Raw genomic sequence first — 26,741 nt, 5'->3', positions numbered from 1 at the left:
ATAAAAATAGTGCATTCTGGGAACAACACAACATGATTTCCTGTGAGGTTTTGCTTGGATCTGTGCCAAGAATGATGTCTTATGGTAAAAATATATTAGACAAGAAATTATAGACATGTGTTTACAATATGGTTCCGCTTATGTGACGATAATTTGTTGTTGTTTGATTATAATGACACAGAGTCCTGTGGTTTCCAGACCCACAGAGACCGTATGTTTAAACAAATCATCCCAATTATCAGGTAATCACAACCTCCTTTCAATTAAATCACACTAAAAGATCAAACCCACATTAAAACATTTACTAGCAGCCATGTTTTCTATCACAAACTTAGCAAATCCTATAGGGACTGTTCAGTGTTTAACACAGTTGGAATGTACATGCAAGGACATTGTAATGGAAAATGGGTTGATTCTAAAATCAGTCTTTGAAACTGACACTTAGCAGAATGATATCTCAATTTAATGTTTATCTTTGGATTGATTGCAACAATTCTTTAGATTTCGATCATACGTCATTCATTTTACAGTTTTATACAGGTGTTTTTTTAAGCAGGGACCCCCTACTACACATATTGTATAAAATTAATTTGCATATTAAACTGGGCCTACAATAACGTGTAGGGTGGCCTAAAGCCTTTATAAATACCCTTTTTACGCATAAAATACTAAGCTATTAAAATAGCCTAATAATTGTTGGCATGATTTTATAAATCACGTTTTAATAAATATACATGTGGCACAGTGAATCGTTAGGATGAACTGAATCTGTGGATGGCTACCTTACTGACTACCTTACCTACAGGCCAGTAAGCAGTGGGGATTTATATTTGCTAATAATATGTTGGATTCATGTTTACTGACACCCCTGCATTGACACTGAGGACCCCCCTCCCCAGGGGTCCTGGACCCCCTGTCTTCCTTTAGTCTTTGCAGTTACCTGCTAGACACTGATTAGCATGCTGCGAACCGATGACTGGCCCGATTAACACATTGCACATCAGCTTATCAAAGACTTGAGCCATTTTTACTGTCACCACAAACATTACATAGGACTGAAGTGTGAGAAGCAAATGTACATGAGCTTTAACTTAGCTGCTATGCTTTGCATAGCAGCTTCATTTACAGTCTCATACATACATAAAAACAGCCCCCTCATGTCTCCTGCTGGTTATCTTGTCCATCCTTATTGTTTTCATTTCCTGTTAATGGGTGTCAAGCTAATTAGAGCAACACTGATAAGACACAAAACACCACAACTTCCACATGGGGTTAACAAGTAAATGCAGTAAATAGCTAAATGTTAATATATACATGGAACAATAATCTTACTTTTAGTCTACACAATCTTTCAGTAACATCTGAACTCAGTCCATGACATATATATATATATATATATATATATATATATATATATATATATATATATATATATATATATATATATATATATGTATAGATATATATATATATATATAGATAGATAGATACTGTATTGATCCCCCAGGGGACAGTCAAGGTCCCAGTAGCTTAAAGACATCACACACAACATACACATACATCATAAACAGGATGATAAAATAGCAAATAACAAAAAAAAAAATCCACATGAATAATATTGACAATAAAAGAAAAGATACTAAATAAAAATGATGAATGTATGTGCATGTAGTGCAAATAAGTCCAATAGTGCAAGGAATGTAGACATAGTAATATAAAAACTATATAGCAGTGCAAGATAAAGTAAAAAAACAAAACAGCATTAAATATGGGGATTATAAGGGAATAAAGTAGACAGTAGGCTAGACACAAATCAACAGTCGATATTAGAGTATTTTCATGACCTCTATCAGACTCCACTCTGTGGTAAAGGGACTCTTGCTTTGCCTGCTAAGGCGACTTGGAATGAGTTGGACACATCTTTCATCATGGACACCAGTTTCTCCTTGAACTCCCGACACAGAAAGACGTAGAGAAGTGGGATCATGCAGACGTTTGTGCTGGCAAGCCAGAGGCTTATTTCCTTGGCGAACTTGCTGGTAAGGTAAGAGCAGCCGTTATAAGAAGAATCCCTGAGCTGTTCAAACGTGTACGGGATGCTGATAATATGGTATGGTCCGAAAGACACAACAAACACAATGACAACCAGAAAAACACGTAGATGGATCTTCTGCTGTCCCTGATTGTTGCTGCTGCCGGAGTTTCGAAAAGACTGGATAACCTTGTTTGCAATGCAGATGTAGCAAACCGCAATGACCACACTGACGAGCCAGAAGAAAACATTCTGGGAAATCACTACCTTTTCATGGAATGTGAGTCCAGCCGGTCCTTTTAGCTGCATACAGCTAGTGACCTCTGTCATATTGGCCACTGATGTGTTAGTACTTAAGATGATATTCGGTAAAGCTGCGCCTCCAATGAGTACAACCCAGGCGGTGCCTGACATCAGTTTGCTAAAGGTCAGATTCTGACTAAACTTGCTATGGGGCATCATGATCTTGAAGAACCGGTCCAGACTGATAAAGCCTAGCAAGGCGATAATGGTGTACTGTGTACTGTAGAAAATGGTACTGGCATAACATGAAAGTATTATTAATGTGCTTGACGCAGCCGGCAGGTCTCTTACAGCTTTGATTGGGATGACCATCGTCATGATAATGTCAGCAGCTACTAGATTTTTCAGGTACACCACAAAGGTGGAGGTGGATTTGAGGTGCAGAGACACCCAGGCTGCCACGCTATTCAGCAACAACGCTATGGGGAACATCAAAAGGTAGAAAGCTTGGACAACATATGGGTTGTAAATGAAGTCACACTTAACAGAAGAAGTTTGATTCCCTGTCATCACTGCACCTGAAGAGAATGGAAACGTTTGAAATACATTTTAGAAGACACAACTTGTTGAGAAACATAATATTCAAGATTATTATAATAAACATAATCTTCACGTAGGCTTGAAATCATGCATTTAAACAAACAAACTGTCCCTGTGAATAAGTGCAATATCATTTGGACAGTTGATGATTTTAATAGCGTCCCACAGTAACAGAGAAATCACTCAACCTTAAATCATTTGTCAGGGTTAACTTAATGTTTTTTGTTTTTTTTGCACTCACTCTGCTGGTGACTGTCAAAGGGAGGATACAGATCGTCATCCATTAGATGCTGTTTATCTGAGTCAAGGCTGCAGGCTGGGCTAAGTAAAGGGAGCAGCGCATTGTTACTGTACATAATAGTGAAAATAAATGAGTTATTAAGGAATCTTTTTATTACAATCTTTTCCAATATTCATGTATCATAGGAGTATATATATATATATATATATATATATATATATATATATATATATATATATATATATATATATATATATATATATACATACAGTATATATACATATATGTGTAATACAATTAATTCAGAATTAAGTAACGTGAGGTTTCCTCTGCTGCTCTTTTTATTTCACAGACTTTGCAAGGCAGAATAGATGAAGATGTAACTACTTTGACACATGGGAACCTACCATCAGTTCAAAAATTGACATTTATTTTCATGGGAAAACAACTTCTAGTAGGATAGCATCTTTTTCCTAACTTAAATTAACTTTACAAAACTCGAATCAAAGCCATTTCTTTACAGTACGTCCTAGTTGTGATACAGTTGTGACAATTGTGAAAAAATGCTAACTAATCCTTTGACTTTTAAGATTGATGCAGTTTTTTCCCCAATGTACAAGTACTTTGTTCTTTTTTAAATCTCTAGTTGCGAGCATTTAAACTACAATATCTGTCATTTTTGCAACACTATGTAAATATGTTATGCTTTTCTTGTATTATAGTACATTGCATTAAGGTGTTTTTCTTTCAGAAGGAGATGTTGAAATAATGAGCTCCTTAGCTGTCTATTTTCATCATCACAGATGAACCTGTCATTGATAAATACTACATTATGAACTAATTATGTAAAAAAAGATACATGTTGAAGATAACTTACAGTCGATGACTTGGCTCACTCACTCTCGTCGACGTCAAAGCTGCAAGATGGACCTGTGTGACAATATACTGATGTTCAAGGTGTTCAAGAGACATTGTGGATTTTCCTAGCAAACAAATCAACGTTTCAGCTGTGATAAGAATGGCAATTTATCGAGACGTATGCAAAAATAGGAAAAACAGACGTCATACACCCAGCCCGCAGTGTAAACACCAATGGGCAGGCATTGGATGGAGTGAACGTTTGGATTCAGGGGGGCACCGTGCTTCCTTTGGCCTGCACATGAACCTCGATATCACCATATCTGTCTCACTACAATGGAGCTGGAAGCTGGAAGCATGCTTTTTTTTTTTTTTTTGGCCTGATCTCTCCTGCCTGTTTAATGTCATTAGCACAGCAAATGTTCCTGGTATTGACATGCCCTCGGCTCTGAGCATCATTTGGAAGACCAAATACACATCATTGCCTCCACACTCACCATCAGTGTGTTGTTTGTTGCTGGCAGAAGAAAATAAACTTCCCTTTCAGAAATATTGTAGCAGATGATGATTCTTCGATTAAAAAAGCAGAGCACACAAGTCATTTTCTCTCTTGTTTGTGCTCCTTGTTTGTTTCGTTTTTAATGTTTGTTACTTAGGGTAATATTCCTTTTTTGATTGACTAAATTGCTTGCTTGATTGCACCAGTTTCTGCAAGAATTATAGAGCTGAGCAAGTGGCACAGTGGCATCATCATCAGGGTGGCCTACCAAAATGTCCCACAGGCTACACTGGAGTTTTTTGTCTACTTAAACAAAGGAAGTGCAATAGCTGCCAAGAGGATTTATTGTAATAAGGGTGGGGGGGGGCAGTCAAACTAATCAAAAATCTTTGGTATACTGTATGGTAATAGTGACCGGAATTTTTCTTGGAGTGTAGTATTGTGGTGACTTACAAAGTGGGTGTATTAAATTAAAAAAATATATATATTTCACTTGTTGGCACTTGATATTTGCAATAAAACAATAAACACATAGTTCATTACTTAGAGAGTAAATATGAGATCATTTAATGAGACGATGAAGAACAGAAGACAATAAACCATTTTTAGCTCTTGAAATAATAGGCCAACACTTAGGATGCGTTTATTGTTCTTTTGTGCAGCCGAAAAATATACTTTGAACCGAGTCCCCATTTCCACTCGCTTATATTTGTTTATGTAAAAAATAGTAATAATGATGGAGGGGATAATCTACATATTCAAAATTTTACTCCTATATTATTTTATATTTGTCATGTAAATTCCCCCTTAAAATATTGTTGTCAACCAGTTATATCATTACACAGACAATATGCAGTGACCCAACACAGAAAAACTAAACAAAGGACAACTTCAAACTCAAATGTATTAATATAGGTCTCACAATAACACTCACTCAGAAATAAATACATATATCCATGGATACATACATGCAGTACACTTTACGTGCCTAAAAGACACAGGTCTGAGATTTAACATTCATTTGTGTGTTGTTTTGTGTTGTGGGTCAAACCCACCTAAGTTAGAATAGAATAATACATATGGTGTATTTATCCTGGTGTATGTTTTGCAATACAATTGACATCATGTTTATCATATGTTGTATTTGTGTATGTTTCTTCTTTTTGTCTTTAAATGGACCTACAGCTAGATGTTAATTGTCATTAGGCCACTAGAGGGCAGTACAAAATAACATTTAAAGATCAAAAGTTGCTGTCAGACCACACTGCTAAGGTTCCCTAGCTTCCATAAAATAAACTAATATAAAAAATAACCCAACAGCCTCATTTGTGACTAAGAACATCTTATTTATCTGAAACTTCTTAAACGTACTTATTTTGATGACTGATATTTCTCCTTCCTACTGTGAAACGTTCTCATTTTGACCTGAATATAACCCGACACAGATCCCTCTAGCTTTCATCATATCAACCAGTTTATCTCTGACCTCCCTGCACAGGTAGATGGAGACAAGAGGGTCCAGGCAGGCGTTAGTGGCGGAGAGCCACAGGACCAATTTATACATTATTGTTACCCACATTTCCATGCACTCGTCTGCCGTTTCATACAGTGTGAATGGAACACGCATCACGTGGAGAGGCACAAAACACACAAAAAACACAAGAAGGATCAGGAAGACTCGTAGCTTGGTCCTCTGCCTTCCGTGGCTGTTGTTGCTCCCAGAGTTTCTGAAGGACTGCACGACTTTCAGGGTGATGCAGATGTAGCAAAAACCAATCACTATGCTGACAAGCCAGAAAAGACTCTCCATAGCTAGAGCCACAAACTTGTGAAAAGCCACACCTGCTGGACCCTTCAGGGACATACAGAAATCGCCTGTTATATTAACAGGATGCTGGTCTGTTAGAATGATAATTGGGATGGCTGTACTGCCAAATACCCCCACCCAAACCAAGGTAGACATTACAAGACTGAGGACCACGTTTTGTCCCAACAACATTCCGCATGGTCTAACAATTTTGAAGAATCGGTCAAGGCTGATCAGACCCAATAAAGCAATACTTGTGTACATACTGCAGTAGAAACAGACACTAGAGTAACGGCAGTCGAACGCCCTTAACCCAACTGCTGCTCCAGGCAGCATGCTGGCTGCCACCAGCGGGAGCGTCAGCGTCATGAGCAGGTCAGAAGCCACCAGGTTTTTGAGATACACTATGAAGGTAGAGGTGGACGGGAGATGCAGAGACACCCACGCTGCTACCCCGTTGAGCAGTAGCGCAACGGGGAACAACAAGAAGTAAAGGTATGAGACGGCCACGTCTACGGTCACAGTGCTGGAAGAAGCACAGCCAGAGGGGGAGGGTTGTGTGTTTTTGGACACCATCATGAAATCTGGAAACAAAAAAACAAACAAAAAAAACATACAGATGTCAAAGAAAAACTTGTTTTGCCTTTATCTTTCTAATCCAGAACTGGTTTACACCTGCGATCAGATCGTGGGATTCAAAATTAGCTGTGAGTCCTTTAGGCCCTGTAGACCACACAGATATTTTGCTTTTGATTCACATGTCGTAACTACGTTTCGACACATTAAAAGTGAAATAAGCAGTTTCGATCAATGGTGCATTGGCATGAGTTTAGTGATTCGAGAAAATAACATCCAGTTTTAGGGCAGAGGGGTTTCAGAGTAAATGATTGGACTGAGGGAAGGGCCAGGGGGCTGAGTTTGACTGGAATTGATCCAAGGCCTACGACTTGTTTGAGACTGAGGCTTACAACTGCTTTAAATGTTTCCTTCTTGCCCCGTTGGACCTGATTTGCATCGGTCATTATAGTTTAAAAGACATTTGTTACTATGACTTGGTTTTACATGCTCAACCAGAGCATTTGAATGCATCCCGGACGCTAAACCTGACACTTGCACTTTTAACACTGACTGACTGAAAGTTATGCAATTGTTGGATTTGTTTTCACCATACTAAATACTAAAGCAAAAATAAACCTGGCTTGTATACATTTTTTTACATATACTACACAGAATTGCCAACTTTTAGAGACTGGTATTGAGTCACAATCCCTTCTTCACAATAGATTTGTGTGGTGTTTAAAGTGTCTTTAATCTGTCTCTTTTGTAATTGGTTTAGATTTAATAAATGTTATCAGTAAGATTTTACCTGGATTCGCCTCAGCAGTGTATTCAGTGTCAGTTCATTTTGTATGCTATGCGCTCATTTGTGCAGTTCAATTTAGATTGATATTAAGAGTGAATATACTGTATAGATAATGGGCTATGACAGTGATAATAACACAGATACCAGCCGCAACAGTAAAAGTAAGTACTTCTTTGACTTAAATGGTTCTGAGACAGAATGCTAAAATAAAGCTTTGGAGCAATACGCTTTTATATACAATTTTATAGGACTGTTATATATTTACGTTAATAATAACTAAACAGTCAGAAATCATTACAAATTAATGATTTTAATGTTAATTTTAAGATATTTCTCCCCCTCTACAGAAAGATCACAGTTTACTGGTGCTCGAGACCATTACACCTTAACAAAGTTCCCTGACCAGGCCCAATTATTGTCTCTCACGATAGATACAGTTAAGTAAATCATATTTAAGGGATGCTAAGCTGTGCTCATGTTCAAGTTCAATCAATCATTCTAAATCACACAGACTATACTTCTAACCAATAAGAAAGTGTGTTTCTCTAATCCCCTCTCACTCTAATCTGAAAAAAAACAAGGTTTTGTTTCCCCCAAAAAGGTGTGAAACAAAACATAACATGAAGTCACTCACCAGCAATGTTTATCTCCTTCACTTCAAACTGCCACAAGATAAATCACCAAAGTCCGCCTTTGTCTGCCTCTTCAGGCAGAGCGATGCAAATCTATGAATAGTGAGCGACTGTGGGGGCAATGGAGGATTCAAATAACATAGATTGTGGCAAGCTTTGTGTTTTTAGGCGACACTGAGGTAATTTCTCTATTTAAAACATCCAATCCAGGTTGCTTTTATTTCTACTGGTTTCAACATGGCTGAAAAGATAAAAGTCTTTATGCTCGTTTTACCTTGGTCACACATGTGGATTGATAAACTTGACAATAGCAAGCTCAAATACTTATTTATTTCTATTATTATGGTGGATTTCAGGATTTATAATTCCTTTGCCACAGACATATGATTAATGGTTACATTTTGAAACGATACAAGTGCTTGGAGTTCAAAAAGCCTATTTATTTTTTCTCCAAAGGACTATACAGTACATTCTCAGTGAGTAGTAGATACTGGCTGAGCGAGCCATATGGGGTTTAATATTTGCCTATGTGAAAAGTGCCAATCACATGCTATGGCCCAAACCACGGGCACACACAACAAATAACAAAACTGTCAATACTTCCTTTACTGTTGTTTTCTGATGCATGTAACCTTCTTTTTCTTCTTCTTTTGGCCATCCGGTTGCAACAGAAAGCAATAACCATACATACAACTCATTCGTTTGGAAACCACCCATATTTCTTACTTACTTACTTACTTCCTTACTTACTATAGATGAGGATCATTGTTAGCAGCAAAACTGAACGACAATAAATCCCAAATGTAGACATAATGTTTATCCATATGATTATCCTGAATAATCAGTCAATGGAAACACAACTAAACTGCCTTCATGCACATGCAACAATAACAGATCACTTTGTATTGTCAGGAGATTATTTGTAAGACTTTACAACTTTCAGTTTGAAAATGAATGCATCACATAATGTTAGTGGCTATGAAAAGAATAGAAGAGGAACTTCATGCTGTTATTAGGTGGAATGAAGAACCGAAAGAAAAACAAAGAAAACATGCCAGTTCTCAGGTTTGGCACAGTTTGTTTTTCACTGACAATAAAATGTTGAAAGGACAGGTTTTTGACAGGGATGGTAATAATATTGTGATGATCAACATGTTGATTAGAACAAATGACAGAAAATAGATCAACGTGTCTGTCAACCACTGTATTTCTCTAAATGTTTTGTCAAAAAGCTGAATTTAGATTTGATCCTATTCTTAAAAACAGGACATAATCACAGAATGTGCACATTCAGATACCACATTACAAGCATCTTGTTTATGACCAGTGGTTTTATGCACAGGCTGAAGAGTTTCCGAGAGCGTTGCTGCCTGTGTCCGTGTCTGACCCTCTCCCCGTTAGCCTGCTGCAGGCACCAGGAGGCAGCCGCAGGGTCTTGAACAGAGTGGTCCTGAAGGATTTACAGAGGAAGAAGTAGATGAGAGGGTCCAGAACAGAGTTTAAAGACGACAGGAAGAGCGTACTTTCCTTGAGCTGAAAGAAGAAGAGTTTGAGATTGCAATCAAAGAGAACCCTTTGGGTCTGGCTCATGGTGTACGGCACACGGGCAAAGTGAAATGGCACAAAGCACACAAAGAACACAGCCAGAACCAGGAACACATTTGCATTCATTTTTCTTTTGGCCTGGTGGGGTTTCCCAGTTGATTCTCCCGATACGGTCCCTCCAGCGCTGCGGGCGTAGGATCTGTACAGCTCTTTGGTGATTAGAGTGTAGCATACTATCACAGTCACAAGGTTGCTCCAGAAAATCACTTGACAGACATGATTTACCACCTCATGCCAGTACAGCCCACCCTCTGTCTTCAGGTTGCTGCACTTGAAATATGGAGATGTTGGGGTTTTACGTGTCAGGATCACATTGGGCAGACACAGAACCAGCAGAAAGGTCCAGATGGCTCCGGAAAGGAGTTTGCGACGGGCCAACCGGGCTGCAGTAGTCCCCCTAAAGGGCCTGAGGGTTTTTCTGCAGCGATCGATGCTGATGAGGCCGAAGAAGAGGATGCTGATGTACATGGTGAGGTAGAAGAGCACTGAGGAGACCCGACACACGAATATGCGCAGCCCAGTGGAAGCCAGGTTGGAGTCTGATAACACCTGCAGAAACACAACAGTAACAAGACTCAACACTTGCAGGACACTTACTTTATCTTTTAAGCTGCAGGGCATCTGGCACACAATCCGTTTATTAACTCATTATTAACATTTACAACTGCAGACTTGTCAAATTATTATAAACAACACATTTATAACTGCAGATGACGTGTTTGCTAATGGCTGATTAGGACCTGAGAAACTCCTGACCCTTAAAGCTATAGTGCGTAGTTTCTGTTGGCCCCATGAGGAATTAGTAATAAGTAATAAGTTATGACAACAACACTGTCGCCGCGTCCACATGACACAAGCCTTCCGTGATTGCGCCCCCACCCCTCCTCCACGCAGTTGCTAGTAGCCAAATGTGTACAAGGAGGATTAAAAAAACTTGATGGAAGGCGCCCAGATAGCTCAGTTGGTAGAGAGGGCGCCCATATATGGAGGTTTACTCCTCGACACAGCGGGCCCAGGGTTCGATTCCGACCTGTGGCCCTTTGCTGCATGTCATTCTCCCTCTCTCTCCCCTTTCATGCCTTCAGCTGTCCTGTAAAAATAAAGGCTGAAAATGCCCCTAAAAAAATCTTTAAAAAAAACATGATGGACTCTTCAGAAGAGGTAATTATCGTCACTCGAGCTTCTGCGCGGGAAAGTCACCGGACGGCGCAATCTTCTGAACATAGCCATACTGAGAAATACAGGGAGAGATGTGTGGAGCTGATAGTCTTAACTAGCTTTGTAGAAGGGCTCCTCAATGTGAGGCAAATATGCAATATGCGGTAACGTTGTTGAATATAGCGATAAAGGTATTACTTGTGATAATTTGAATTAACAGATATTAAAGTGTTTCTTACTTTTGCCTTTCTGCTGTTTACAGTGTTCCTCTAAAATACAACAAATGACTTGTTGAATTTAAAACAAATGAAAGGAAATCATTTTGAACTGTCTTCTATGAAACAAATTGAACATTGAAATATAGTTATAATATAACTGGAACCTCAAAAAAAGAGAATGAGTTACATTTTAAAGTGCCGTTTTCTACTGCTTTTTTCTTTCAGCTATAACACAAAACATCACTGCGTGTCTTGTGCAATGTGTCGCAGTCTATCGCAGTTTGTATGTTGCACCAGTTGATATTGCGATGACCTTAAAAAATTGATATATTGTTCAGCCCTACTTTGTAGCAACTAATTTGGCAATGGTTCGAATGTAACAGACGTTCATTAATATCAAAAAGTTACGCACTAAAGCTTTTAATTACAACTATCAACATGTGCAACTTCAATATGTATGTTTAATACCCTTTATTAATTAATTATTTACATTTATAACTGCAGACTGAATGCTTTATTAGAAGAGAGAAACTCATGAGCATTTATTAATGAAGTGAATGTGAATGACCAATGACCAAAATGTTGTAAATGACCTATTACTAATGTATTAGACATGGTTTGATAACCATTAATTTAGCCATTAGTTACAACTAATAAACCATTTAAAAGTTAACCCTTGTGTGCTGTTCGGGTCTGTGGGTCCCGTTGTCAATGTTTTCTAAAAGAAAAATGATGCTATTTATTACTTCTTCTAACTCAAACTCACTGGCCTTGGCTCATTTTCTGTGAAGAACATAACAAATAACTTATTTTCGATGACCCCCCCCAACCCTATCCTACACATAACTATTACATATGAGGTGTTCGGGTCTACTGGACCGAAGTGTATTTAAATGTAGGTGCTATAAAACTATGTTTGTCTTTTTGCACCTGCTATTCCAACACAAAGTTACAATACTGTTACATTTCAAGCACGTTCACCTGTTCTGATTAAGTTCTAAAAAGTAAGCACCAATAATGATCAAAAATCTTGTTTGTATTGTTTTTTAACCTTTTATATAATTGAATTTCCTTGTTTTCTCACAAAAAACGATGATCATATGATCATATGATCATAAATGTGATCTCACAGGGGTAAATGGCAAATATGAACCATAAATGATGTATATATATCATTGGTAATTGAGCTAAAGTAAACACGTAAAGTATTTTTACATAAATTGTTATGGCTGTATTGATTTAAAAGCCTAATAATGTGGTGGGTCCACCAGACCCGGGTTAAAGTGTGCCTCATACCATTAAGTAACTGGAACCAGTTAAACCCTTACCTTGAAAGGGAAGGTGAACGTCATGATGACATCCGCGACCACAATATTCTTCAGGTATATAATGAAGTGAGACTTGGAGGGGATCCGAAAAAACACCCAAACAGCCACGGCGTTGAGCAGCAGCCCCACCAGGAAGAGAAAGGAGTAGAGAACAGGAAAAACCACCGTCTTCAAAACGTTGTCACGGGAACAAGTGCTGCCATTGGTGTGGCTGTGATTGCCGGGGAACAGGGACAGGGGCCAAGTTGTGTTTCTCTCCATGAGGGCCATCTTAAAAATACAAGAAAACAAGTTGTTCTCAGTATCTTCTTAAAAATTGCTTCAAGCTACAAACAAACACAAATACCAACAGCACCTGAACCAGCAAAGTTAAGTCTGATACTCTCCCAGAATCCCTTTGTCATGAGTAAGTGAGTCATTCTAACCCTAACCACTATACCAAATAACATCCAAGATAACAGCCTTGCAATTTGGCAGATACAGTGTGTTGAATGTTGAATTTATGTTGAGATGTGTCATAACATTAAAAAAACACTGAATGACACTAACCCTTCCTAAAAGCAGTATTTTGTGCTGTTTGATTACATTCACAGAAGATCTGGTTTTCATGTCTCTATGTAAACTGCCTTTGAAATAAATCAGTAGTCGGCCTAAAATCAAAGAAACACAATATGTTAGTATATGCTGCACATCTCTCCTAATTTAATATAATAAATACAATTCAGTGCTTTGAAACTAACCTGTTAACTTTGCTGATATGTCAGTAAAGTCTCATCAAAAACCCAGTGCAGTTCTTCTTCTTCCTCTCTTATCTGTATTCTGAACAAAAGTGATCTGACACTGACTGGTCCTGGCAAAACAATTTCAATGTTTCAGACAAGTGTGTGTGTGTGTGTGTGTGTGTGTGTGTGTGTGTGTGTGTGTGTGTGTGTGTGTGTGTAGGCTGGTGATACAAGAGTCACAGGAAGACTTTCTCTTTTCCTTCTCCTTTCTCCATCCTGTCATGAGGAAAGGCTGCAGACTACATTTCTAGATCTATTTTAACACACTAAGACTTCAGTTCATTAAAGGGGTATTAATTGGCCCCAGAGGGCAATTACTTTGCCGCAGATAAACACTAAATTAAACACACACAGGAGACATCCTATAAACAATATTTTTTATGGTGGACTCTCTAATATTAAGAAGTTGTTTGGAATAAAGTGTTAAGATGCTATGAATATGTGACCCCTCACCGAGTGTGATTCAAGCTTATGTGCTTCCTCTTATTCACTTTTTCAACTTTTGGTAACAATTGTGTAATCTCCACAGCTTCTGCATTATTTTATAGTTTTCTTAAATGACTGATGATGTAGTCCTGTACTCAAAATCACTCTATACATGTTTAAAGAATCATGCTCACATACAATAAATAAAATAATTTGGTTGTCCGTACATTTTTCTTATTATTGGATAATTGCAATCACTGGATGAAGGTATACTGTAAGTCATAGTAACCTTTAATTTGATCAATTTAAACCTGCTTAATTGTAATGTGATGTGCTGTTTTTAGATATCCAAAAACAGGGAACCAACCAAGTCAGGGTTATGCAAGACAAAAAGGATTTGTCACATCATAAGTCATTAAAAACATCCTTTTCTTTTTCTTTTCTATGCCAGCTTCTTCCTCTGCAGTGCAAGTGATCTGCAACCCATCCCAGCATGCACTGGGCACAAAGCAAGAAAACACTTGTTGACAGCCTCATTTGACCAACCCATAGCATAGATAACACTTTATCATATCAAATATCAATATCATGCAATTTCTTTAAAAACAAACAGCTTGGAAGTACATGGTTGTAAAACCTTCTGTTCCAAGGTGGAAAAAATATGAAACTGTTTGGCAGATGCTTTACTGATATCAAACTTTCCCATAGCTCACGATCCCCGTTCAGATTCTTAACCCTCTGCCTTTCCAGGTCATGTTGGGATCTCTAAGGCATGGTCCATGTTGTGAAACAGACATGTGTTCCTATTTTAGCAAGTTTCACCCTCCAACCTTCTGCTCTGGAGACAGAGCATGAAGAATCTTCCCCAAATTGTTGTCTGTTATCACATATGGCAGACACAGTCCTCAAGTCTTCCAGAGAAAGTAATAACACATGTCATGTTGACATCAAAACAAAGCCAAGCTGATTTCATGCAGTAGGTTTCATGCATAGCCTAATCTTGTTTGTAAAGACACACTGGCGCATTGCTGTAGCTAACAAAATGGTTTTGTAAGTCACATCAACCATCCCCTGTGGGTGAATTATTGCTGCAAAATAGTGTCGGGAATTTTTTGGGGCCTCTGTATAACCTGTTCCAGCCTGTTTAAATATATCAAATGCGCAATGGTGTTTTAAGCCTCCCAACGTCTCCTTCCAGGCAGCGCTGCAACCGTTGACTTCAAGGCACCTAACCCTAACCCTAAAAAGTCTGGCACTTTTTACCTTTTAAAGCACATTTAAGCACTTATTACTAATTTTAATGGTATTTGTTTTAACCTCAAGTAATTCAGACAGTATTTTAAACGTTTTCATTCTAATTTTTGAATTTAAATAATATGATTTTAATACTGGGATAGAATTTCTTTTGTATTTGTATTTATTTACATAACTATATATATATATATATATATATATATATATATATATATATATATATATTTTTTATTTTATTTTATTTTTTTAATTTAATTTTAAATTATTTATTTTGTAATGTCTCTAGGAGAGGGACCGGGGCAGTTGGGGAGGTGACCTTTTATTTAAAGGTTTAATCTTCCACTGTCCATCCTGTTCAGTGGTTCTTTTAACCTGCTTTTAATATCTGGTCTTCTTTTAAACAGCTTTTATACAACCAAACCCGGCTTTTTAAGGAGATGTTTAAGTGTTTTATTTACACCAGTGGTCCCCTTGTGCCCGTGCCCCTCGCATCACCCATCCTGGGTGCTGCGTTTTAACCCAAACCTAACCCTAACGCTAACGCTAACGCTAACCCTAACCATTGCCTAATCCTTGTGCCTTCCAGGCAGGAAGAGAGATGTTGGGGGCTTAAAACATCGATAAACATATCAAATATTTCTAAATTTGAAGTATTGTGGGCCACACTGATGTGGGAATCAAGTAGAAGTAAAGCAATGCATGCTTAATTATTCTCTCAAAAATATTAAGCTGCAGGCAACATAAAGCTGATAAATTATTAAAATCAATAATTAACTATGTTGACGCTACGTGTGTATTATTTTTACAGTACATTTACCAGCTCATATGCATGTGGCTTCACAACAGTATCGGAAAAATTAGATGACCTGGAGTTAATACCATTTAAATGAATATGCAAAATAAATATTAACACAGGCACTGATAGTCTAGTCAAATCAACTCACAAAAAAGTATGGAGTATGGGTGTGTCACAGGAATAATAATACACATTGTTATATTGCACTGTGAGCTCGAAATGTTAAAGCAGAAGACAAACTGTGGGATAGAATATGATAGGAAGAAACATTAGTTAATGGAATATCAAAATCAAATTTGAAAGCATTTTGTCATATAATGTATTTAGTCAGAATGTAAATGTAGAATAATAGAGAGATAGAATCATTAGTTTGCACATTTATTGATGGTTTTATGACATTAAACGGCACTGTTAAACACTACTGTGCTGTCAGTGGTGGTTAGTGCTTTGTTGTGCTGTGTTTTTTCAGAATATTATACTACATGGTCAGGTGTGTGGTGTGTTTCCTTATGAAGATATTACCCAGGTTGTGTTTTAGTTCACTTTTTGTAGTGGAGGTTTCACAACCGCGGTTTGTTTTCTAAAGTGTTATTTTAGGAATTGAGGACCAATTTTCTGCACACGTTGGTATCTATTTCTCTCCTCATCACACGACCATGATGGCCTTGTGCCCTTCAGTCTATGGAGTGCCAGCAGTTAACATGGCAATGCTGCAACTTCCCGTGTCTGGGGCAAGATTGGCAAAGTCGGCAGCATTCACTTCCTTCACAGATGCTTATCCAAATGTCTTTGTACATTTGCATCCTGTTGTATTTTTTTTTTTGTCACACGTATAGCTCAGCCTAAATTCAGTCAAATTCACTGTGCCTATGGCCAATTTCCCAATCCTTTAAATTCACATGCAGTCATGTTTCCCGCAGCTGTGATCTCAGCACATCTGGCTCTAATCAAGACTGCGTCAAGCAGACGCTCCTGGAAAGAACTCGACAGCTACACTTGCTGCTTTTCACACTAGTCTATCTGCGTGTTTTTCTGCTCCCCTTTCTACTTTACTCTCTTTCTTTTGCTTCTATTCCTTGTCGAATGTCTGTTCACCTCAGGTCTGACATGAGTCGGTTTTCTTTTGTGTCCTGTGTTTCCTTTGGTAATTAGGCTCTTAAATCACAGAGTTCTCCAGGACAAGGGCCATTGTGTAATCCTACCTCTTGTATTGATGTTTTAAATTTACATGAATCATTTACACAAAGGCATAATCAAATAGTGTGTGAATGCACAGTTGCAGACACAGGCAAAGCTGCACTACGTGCACACACGCAGTAATCCCTCTCAGACAGACAGGAAGAAGGGAATGAGGGGAGGAAATAAAAAGAATGTAACACAAGACTTGACTGAATTTCCATTTGAACTCCTCTGAGCCTCCTCAACACCCCCTGCTACACACACACACATACACACACACACACACACACACACACATGCTTTTCCCTCTCTGTAAGTGCAGTACTTTCCTCACCTCCCATGTCACCCCTTGACCTTTAAGTCACCACTTTTATTTTCTGCTAACCCCAGAAACACAAGCCTGCTTCAAGACAGCTACCGTCTGGCACTTTTCTTTCACCCTGTGGCAAAGATGAAGCTGGAGAGTGAAGGGGGGAACACTTCATTTCCTCTCTGCATGTGGGGTATTGCCTTTATTAGCCCTGCTTTGAGCAAAAATACCCCGTCTTTACATGGCCTTCGGAGGGTCTTTTATCACAACTGAGAGTATGAGGTTAGGAAAAAAGATGATGGAAAGAAAACCCTGGTGTACGAGGGCAAACATCAAGCTAATAACAGACAAAGAGCTGTAACAGCTGTGCTCTGAAAAGCCTGGTTGATGTGGCTGAACTGTGACCCCTGACCCTCACAAACGGTGGATGGTGGATCATGTTGTCATTGTGACAAGTAAGACGTAAGACAGGAACTTCTTACCACATAGAGAGAAAGAGAAAAAATATATATATCCAGGGTGGTCCTTGCTTGTGGTTTGTTTGTGACTGTCTTTGTCTTTATGTATGAATGTTAACGTGTATACATTTCCATTGGCAGGCTTTCAAATTAGCTTCCACTTGCATCATTGAAATGTGCGGGCCACACTTCGTTTTGATAAGTGTAGGGTGTCTTTGGCTACTGCTGCTGGTGTGCTGTTCAGTGTCGGTTCCAGCGGGTCTGCCTCCCATATGGTTATACAAATCTAAAGTGGCTCATATGGAGGGGGAGAGATGGGTATAACTAAAAATAGTGTGAGCTACAGTATTTCTAGCTTTTATTGAGGATGAAACCACATTTGCTGTCATGCACCATAGGCTGTAAAGCATAATTCCACACTGATGATACAATTGTATTGAAATGGTCTATTTGTCCTGCTATAGCTGCTAGTTTTATTTCTTCAGGAGCTTTGTGAGGACTCTACATTGGTAACTGCTGCTTATGTACATTCCCTCATTTCTCATGAGCCCCATGTGTCCAGTATGGGTGTGTTGACCGTCTGCTTCAAAACTGTGTGCACACACACACGCGCACACACACACACACACACACACACACACACACACACACACACACACACACACACACACACACACACACACACACACACACACGGACATCAGTGGGTCCAACTGGCTCCTGGGCTTTAGTTTCTACCGGCGAATGATGTCGTTGGTTCCATCCTGAGCTCCAGTTTGTTGCTCACACTTTTTCCTAGCAACTGCTTTTGTTTGACTATTGCTGCAAATCATTGCTCATCTCTTGGATATGTATAATTCATAGGTGAATGACCTACTACCTGGCTTCCACAAGTGATTTTTTTTTTTTTTTACAAATGTATCCCTTTAGACTTAGACAAGATTTAATGGTCATTTTGTTTACCTTATGCATATAAGTTTAATACAAACTTTTGTCATTTCACAAAAATGTAAAGTTGCACTTTATATTTTTACATTAAAGGGATACGCCACCGTTTGTTGAAATAGGGCTTATCACGGTCTCCCCTAGCTGTAGATAGGTGGGCCAACGCAGTTTTTGTGCATGCATTGTTTTAGTCCGGTGCAACACCGGCAGCGCCGTCGCTAGTTAGCTTAGCGTAGTGAATGGAATCCTATGTTGCCGGTTAGCATGTTGTGAGTAAGACAAAAAAACAACCTAATTACTTGCACTGAGACAAAAAATCCGTTGGCCCACCTATCTACAGACAGGGTAGATCGTGATAAGCCCTATTTCGACAAACGGTGGCGTATTCCTTTAACATTGGATCAAATCACTATATGTAATAAGAAAATTGTTGCACATAGTGACAAACCCACAACTATCACCCAATGTTACAGTTTATTTTGTGTTTTTCCGCATCTTTCTGTTTATTCATTTGGTTTTACAGCCCATAACTTTCCTGTTTTGGTGTACTCTCACTGCTCTCATCAGTGTTAGTTTGGATTGCTGTTTTAAACCCACTGTACGCTACCTAACAGCTATCACAGCTAATGTCAGACAGACAGTTAGCGACATATAGTCGAGCATTTAGCAGCTAAAGCCAAATATTTCTCTCAGGAGTCTGTGGAGACCAAACAGAGCTAAAAGAGTGAATATTGGACTGAATTTAGTCAGATGGATAGAAACCCGACTCCATATGAAAGCCTACGTGTATGTTTCTCTGTGTCTGCTGGGTGTGTAAATAGGCACTTGTTTCCTAACAAATGCACCATAATAACTTTATAACATGAGCATATGTTGTGTTTAAAGCTTTTTGCGCTTCCAAGCGGCGAATAAATCAGTTAACTCATGTTTAAATACATCTGTAACAGTGTGACAATCGTCATAGTAGTTTGTGTGAATACACACTACAATTTTACAGTGGCAAATCAACTCAAAGCACTACTCCATTACACAGTGGTGAGGCAGTAAGACAGTAAGACAAACTCCATCTGCAATTGCAATGAAACCAAAGTGGGAAGACTTTTTAAGTGCCTCTGGCACCTTTCAGCAGTGGCATTCCTGTTTTAAATTCATATCCAAGGTGTTGATGTTTGTCTGATAATAGTAAGCTTTGCTGACTGAGAAAGCAGGATGCAGAGCTGTGGCATGAAAATCAGAAAAAAAGAGGGACAACAGCTCCCTTTGAGAGGCTGGCCAGTCTGAGATACCAGGCATATTTGACAGGGTGTCTCTGTGTGCTCAGCAGAGACCTGTGTGCACACAGAGGGCAGCAGATAGGCCAAGGGACAGGGCAGAAAGTGTCAGCTTCAGCTGTTAACCACAATTGTGGGAAATGTGCAAAAGGGTCAGTGTCATGTCCAGTACAAACTAGGAAAGAAGGCACTACTGTAAAAGAACTAAACCCACTTTCTTCATGTGCAAACTAAGGTTGATTCCCTACTTGAGACATTGCAATGTCTAGCCACATACTGGACACACATGTATGTCTTACTTGAAACAAAGCCATCCCAACCATTTCCTTGACACTGGATATATATATATATATATATATATATATATATATATATATATATATATATATATATATATATATATATATATATAATTGCATTAAAGATCAGCCTCTTCTGAGTCGAGAAGTCGAGAAGCCTTTTGCAATTATGTAAACACATAATGTAATCTGAAAACTGCTGCCCTGATTAAAAAAACAATGCAACTGATCTTAGCTGGTATTCTGTCTGTAATGGAGTGGAATTGGAATTTCTAAGTGACCCCAAACTTTTGACCGGTAGTGTATGTATATATATATATATATATATGTCAGGAAATGCAGAATTAAAACTGCGCGAGGGAATATCTCAAGCAACCTTTATGATCCAAGTAAACAACTCAGAGCTATAATGAGGTTCTGTTTTTCCTGTGATGTCATCGTGGTATCTGAGGTTGCTATGTGTCATAAAGACATTTCTGTTGAGCAGACAAGCTGCAGCAGGTGGTCTAAATGATGTCATGTAAATTGATTTCCCTGCAGCACTAAACCTGTGAGTCTGTTTACAAGTTGACACAATCATCTCTGTTTTACGTACTTGGACACTGTCACATGTCTTTCTCTCAAATATTTACATATTTAAATCCGAAATGTTTTTTTATCATTGGAGGAATTACAGAACATATACCGTATGAATATTAGAGCTGTTGATGCCATCTATTGGTTGCCTGTCAGGATAATACAATCAGGGTACATTGCATGTTTTGGCTTAGTAATATTATTTGGAGTGAAGATGAAGTCTCTGATCTTTGCTTTTTTTCTAGATATATAAAAGCCCAACGTGTGAATGGGTGAATATATGGCTAATATATTGTACTTACAGCACAACAGATAATTCAAATGACAATCACAAGTTACATATGATATCAATCACGGAAAATACATTTGTACAGAAATGTCTGTCTAGAGAACATGCATAGGCATATACACGTATATCTTACATAAACCAGAGAAGGATGTTTTTTTATATAGAAGAGCTTGTCCAAAGCTAAGACTCCTGCAGTAAAAACATAAAAAAAATATGCAGTCAGGAGTCCTGCTCCTGTCTCATTTTTTATTTATAGGTGTTTAGTGTTTTCTCAGCCATGTTACAGCTCCTCCAGATTGCATCTAAATTACACATTGGCTTTACTACAGCGTGGTAAATTAAACTTTATTCCCAGAAGCACAGAGGAAATGCTGACATGCTTCTGAGTGAAGCAATGTAATTTGCAGAATCATGAGTCTCTTTCACAACAGCCCTCCAACTTGTTATCTTGTACTGGAAACAATGAGATTTGAAACAAATTATGGGAAACCAGTCATACAGGAGACATACAGACAAGAGTATACAGAGTCTGAAATTCTTCCCTCATCTAATTAAAAATGGGCAGGCCTCGATGAAATGAAAAGCCTGACCAAAGCTAATGTCGGGGATGTTACAGCTAAATTTCATCTGTGCCAAATACCAAAGAAGTTGTGCCCCCTAAAAGTTTCTTTACCCGTACGATCCTACTGACACCCCGCCCCACTTCTCTTTTCTAATTCATCACTGAAGTTTCCTGGAAAAGCTAAACCTGTCAGACAGAAACATCAGCCTCTGCTGTAAAGTAGCAGTGCCACATTGTTGATGCAGCCTAATTGGGTGAGCTGGCTTGTTTAAAAGCTCCCCCCCTTTGGGACTCAATAATTTAGAAGAGCTTTGATGTTTTTAATTTGCTGTTTGTGTGACTGAAGTGAGGAAGGTTAGGTATACAGCAGTGGGCTCCCCTAGTCCACCTGGTTACTCTCTGGGGACCAAAGGACCACATCTGCACCCGATCAGATCGGAGAACCCCCACTGACGTACTTCCACTGCCCCCAGGACAGAGACTGAGGGATGTGGTCCTTATGATATACATACACAAATCTGTGTGTTGGATCCTTTTTGTTATTATATTTATTAGGCCCCTCTTACATTTAATGGTTGCAGTATCCACTTACTGAAAGCTTTGGCCAATTTATGGCTAATGTCAGTGGATTTATTATTGCACCTTTGCCCCTGTACCTGGCTTTTATGCTGTACCTGGCTTATATGACTTAAAGGCTCACTTTTAACACTCCCAAACGATATCTGAGGAAGAGAAAGGCCTCGCGAGCTTTCAGAGTCCCACTGTAAATCACCTATCGTTTTACATGCAATCGTGGGAGCAAGATAACAGCTACCTGCATACTTTCCTTTCTCTTGCTAATGGCCGACTTATTAGGGCCAGGCAAAACTGAGTCCTTTCCTGAGAAGCAACGGTCCCAGAAACCTGGAACCACCATCACACCATGACAGATCCTACGAGGGAAAGAGGTGCAAAGATGAATCTGTCCAACTTGTGGCTAAGGTGGATGTGTGCATTCTGCAATGCTGGTGTGAAATTCCAGCATTGACATTTACAGAAAAAGACGCCGATCTACCGTACGAGCATCTACTGTGAGTGCATCCACAAGGCTGTGTGTTTTAACGGAGAGACCCACTTTGGTTATTCGAAAAGACTTTCCCACCTATAGGCTTGGATTGCAGCAAAAAAAATGAAGCAAGTGGTCCTCTTAATTCTGCTGAGAGAAGACTTTACTCGTTGCCAAGTTTGCAGCATCAAAGAAAGAAGACAGACTCTCTGAGCTAACAGAGAAGTACTGTCTCAGACTGCTGTTGGTCGGCTCCCAGAGATCTCACTTTCCATGTTCAGGCTGCGAGCGTTCTAGTTTAAGTATGGAATTCATACCACAGACCAAAAATATGTCTCACCCTTCCCTGGTTTACCATGTCTACCGACTTGGTGGACTTTATTCTTCCTTTCCACTTTTTCTCACTCAACTCTAAGTTTCCTCTTTTTTAAGTGTTTGTCATTACTCATTCTGGTATTGCCCACACAGATATATATGACACACATCAGCATACATTGCACATTCACTTTTATGAGTAGGTATGCAATTCTTAAATGAATGGTATACAATGTTCCTATAATGACTGGCTGTATGTTTAAATATTGCAGGTTAAGTGTTTGTTTTGAATACCTTTTCAAATAAAATACTTTTTGACATCATAGCAGGAAAAGCACAGCTGTGATTAATAATTTTAACGTCCCATATCAGTGCATAATGGCTCACTGACAGGACTTCCTGTGGCACTGAGCCATCGTTAGCTTTATTAGTCCCATCTGTGCTTTTCCTGCTATGAGATGTAAAAAAGGTCTTTGAACTAAACATTTACCTAGGGTAATTAGAAGGTGTATTGAATGTTGAAAAAGTTAATTTTGTTACAAATACATTATTAGCAACAGAGTTGGAGTGTTTGTAACTAAGGTAGCGGGAGTGACTATGTACACTTTCTTTAAATTAGCAATAAGTGATTTCCTGGGGACTTGGGGGCAACACTGACATACAGTTTTATCACTGCTTCATATCGATATAGCAACGTGTTAGCAAACAGTTGCTGATTTTCATATGCAGCAGTTATGGAACACTCATTTGGAGACACGTTTCGAGCCACTGGGTGAATCTGAGTCCAAAAGTCACTCTCCTTTCAGATTTATTTTTGTCTAGGCAGATATATCGGCAAATATTAGCTTATTACAGATATATCAGTATCGGTGTATATGTTGGCCAATAAGCAACAAGAACATGCTGTACAGAAATGCTTATTTTACAAAGAGTGTCTAAGGTATCGGTTACAGAATTGTTTGTGCTTTGCGTGTATATTAAACAAAATGACTATGTCCTGATAAATCGGTAGTGAAACTCCTAAATATCGAGATCAGTATCGACATAAAAATCCAGTTTCATTTTGAGAACTAACTCAGTACTCAATGAAAAATAGGGAGCTTTGTTGTATAAAGTCCATATCTAAGATAAAAACCCTACACTAAACACATAAATGCTAGACAGCAAAATATACATTACATAGACTCGTGTCGCTGAGAAGCACGTCTTTAAGTAGAATCACTGACTTATTGATTGAGTGAACAGATCCGTCCTCCCATTGGTTCCTGGAGCGGAGATGGACTGACTTGCTGCTGGATGGAAACATGGAGAAAACCAACGTAGGAATTGCTGGTTAGACAAAGCATCAATTGTTAAATGTTCCCCGCAGTTGGGGGAGTTGGCAGCTGAATCTAGATTAAAAAAAAAGTAGGGGTAATGTAAATAAATGTGAAAAATCAACGATCTGCTTCCAGAAAACATAAAATAACTAGTGTGTAATGGGAGTCCCTTGGAGAAGGTAGACTGTGGGGTAATGAGGACAATCTCCCCATCAAGAAGTCATTTGATTCTGTGCAGATTTGTTCGGTTTTTCCACAATCTTCGAGGTGGCCAAGGACTGGCCATACTTTTACCTACCTCATCTAGTGTAAAAACACGTTTTGTTAATTAATCTTGTGAAATGTTAGTGTTAGTGCAGCTCTTGATGTTGACATGTCTCACTTTAACAGCTGTAACCAGAAATTGGGTTCAGAGGTACGCTATATTTGACCTGGTAAAGACACATGAAAAAAATAAAATCCCACACTACCTTCAGTAGCTTCTTATGAAACCATATTTTAAATGGTATGTGTTAGACTTCAAAGTTTTTCCTTTAAATACCCAAGAGGAAAGGAGCAAATGGGAAAATCACATAAATCTCATAAACATCCAAGTCGGTGGACGGCAAACTCCATGGTTCTCCAAACATGAATCGCAAAACCAGAACTGAACAAATAAACTCTTTACCATCCAGAGAGGGCACATGGTGCGAATGATGAACTCTGACCTTTTCACATTGAAGAGCTATAATTAAAAACAATAAAAATACATGGTGTTTTCACTCTATTAGTTTAATTTGTGCGTGGTTGTCGCCCAGCTCACATATGAAAGCAGTTTTCTCTCATATCATGGAGCAAGTAGCCTACATTCCAAAGTTTATGGAAGACAATTCCCTCATTCCCCATATCTATCTGGGTCGTATCATACTGCTGTAGACTGGCTCTAAACTACAATTTGTGTTTTCTTCTGACATTTAAAAAAAGTGATTTATTGGAACGTACACACTTGAGAAATAACCACTGACCTCTTTTTTTGAGTCTCCGTTAAAATGTAGCTGTCAGGTATTGGAAGCCACTTTAAATTAGTTATGTCCTTTTTACTGATTGTGTTTACAGCTGTCCTTCACACTCCAACATCAGGAGGAGACTGTAGAAAAGACTCTGATATCTCTTCATTAGAAACATTTTGTTATATGGCATATAGCCATATAACAAAAAAAAAGAAATAATATTTCGAGAATTAATTTCTACCCCAACCCCATACAACGTAAAGGATTTAAAAGTGTTACTCTATATTAACCTACAGTTTCATCTCATACGACACAGAATTGATTCCTTTAATTAGAAATAGATTCTGTTATCTCTCTTGTTCTCCTAATTAGTGTAAAGAGTACAACCTCATTGAAAGTCCCAGCATTATTTATGAGGCCTTGCAAAAAGGAAGTTTTAGCGGATTTTAAATGTGCATCATTATAGAGGATTCAAAGTTGGTGCAATTTACTGAGAAATTGGTTCCAGTTGTTGACCTTAAGGCATAGGGGGTATTTGTTTTGATGAATGCCCTTAAAAACAACTTAACCCTTGTGTTGACTTTGGGTCAAATTGACCAGTTTTAATTTTTTTTTATATCAGAAAATATGGGACGAAAAAGCAAAAACAAACTGAAAAAAAGGCGTCAAAAACGTTTTTTTCAAGGTTGACGGGAAGACAACACAAGAGTTAAGTGGTTAGAGAGCAAACATTGTTCTATAGTAGACCACCATAGTCACTCATACCGTATCTCAAGGACATTATTCACCATTATTATTTTAAGTTTTTGTGTTGCATGTAATGTATTTCTTTCTTTTCTTACAGTAAACTATAACTTTGGAAACAGGAATATTTCATCAAATTAATTACATACTGATTGATATTTTAAAAATATATGTCTCTGTTCCCCCTTTCTGTCTCAACATTCTCCCTAATCTCTCGGTTTAATTTGCAGGAGTGCAGTGAAATCAGCACTCAATCCCAAACAAAAATCAAAGGCTCCCCTGTGGGTCCTGCACATTGAAGAGCTGGATAAAGAACTATTTTTACAGCTGGAGAGGTAGAACTATGCATGTCTGGAAGGTTTCTACTGCAGCCAGAGCCATAACCTCCTCCTGCAGGGTGAGGTACAACTAGATAATGCTAATGACTTTCATTACAACAGTATCATAAAAGCCTACTAGTACTAGTTCTGTGTACATTCAACAATGAGGTTTCATTTATTTGGCAAAGGATTTTGTTGTATCTTATAGTACAATAAAAACATTAAAAAGACATGAACCATGTTATATTTTTAATTTCATTTTGTCTCCTATACTTTGA

General features: G+C 38.4%; 1 protein-coding gene across 1 annotated transcript; it reads right to left on the bottom strand.

Annotated features, from left to right (window-relative positions):
* Positions 1-8,585: 8,585 nt before the first annotated feature.
* Positions 8,586-13,419, bottom strand: p2ry12 (purinergic receptor P2Y12). Its single transcript, XM_028573718.1, has 3 exons — positions 13,325-13,419; positions 12,585-12,854; positions 8,586-10,429 (listed from the first exon to the last, which is right to left on the bottom strand). The coding sequence occupies exons 2-3, from the start codon at positions 12,852-12,854 to the stop codon at positions 9,608-9,610; spliced, it is 1,092 nt and encodes a 363-aa protein (XP_028429519.1). The 5' UTR covers positions 13,325-13,419; the 3' UTR covers positions 8,586-9,607.
* Between the last annotated feature and the right edge of the window lie 13,322 nt (positions 13,420-26,741).

Source organism: Perca flavescens, chromosome 3, assembly GCF_004354835.1.
Source record: "Perca flavescens isolate YP-PL-M2 chromosome 3, PFLA_1.0, whole genome shotgun sequence".
NCBI classification, from domain to species: domain Eukaryota; kingdom Metazoa; phylum Chordata; class Actinopteri; order Perciformes; family Percidae; genus Perca; species Perca flavescens.
Note: the sequence above shows the minus strand (reverse complement) of the source record. Positions and strands in the feature narration are given on the sequence as shown.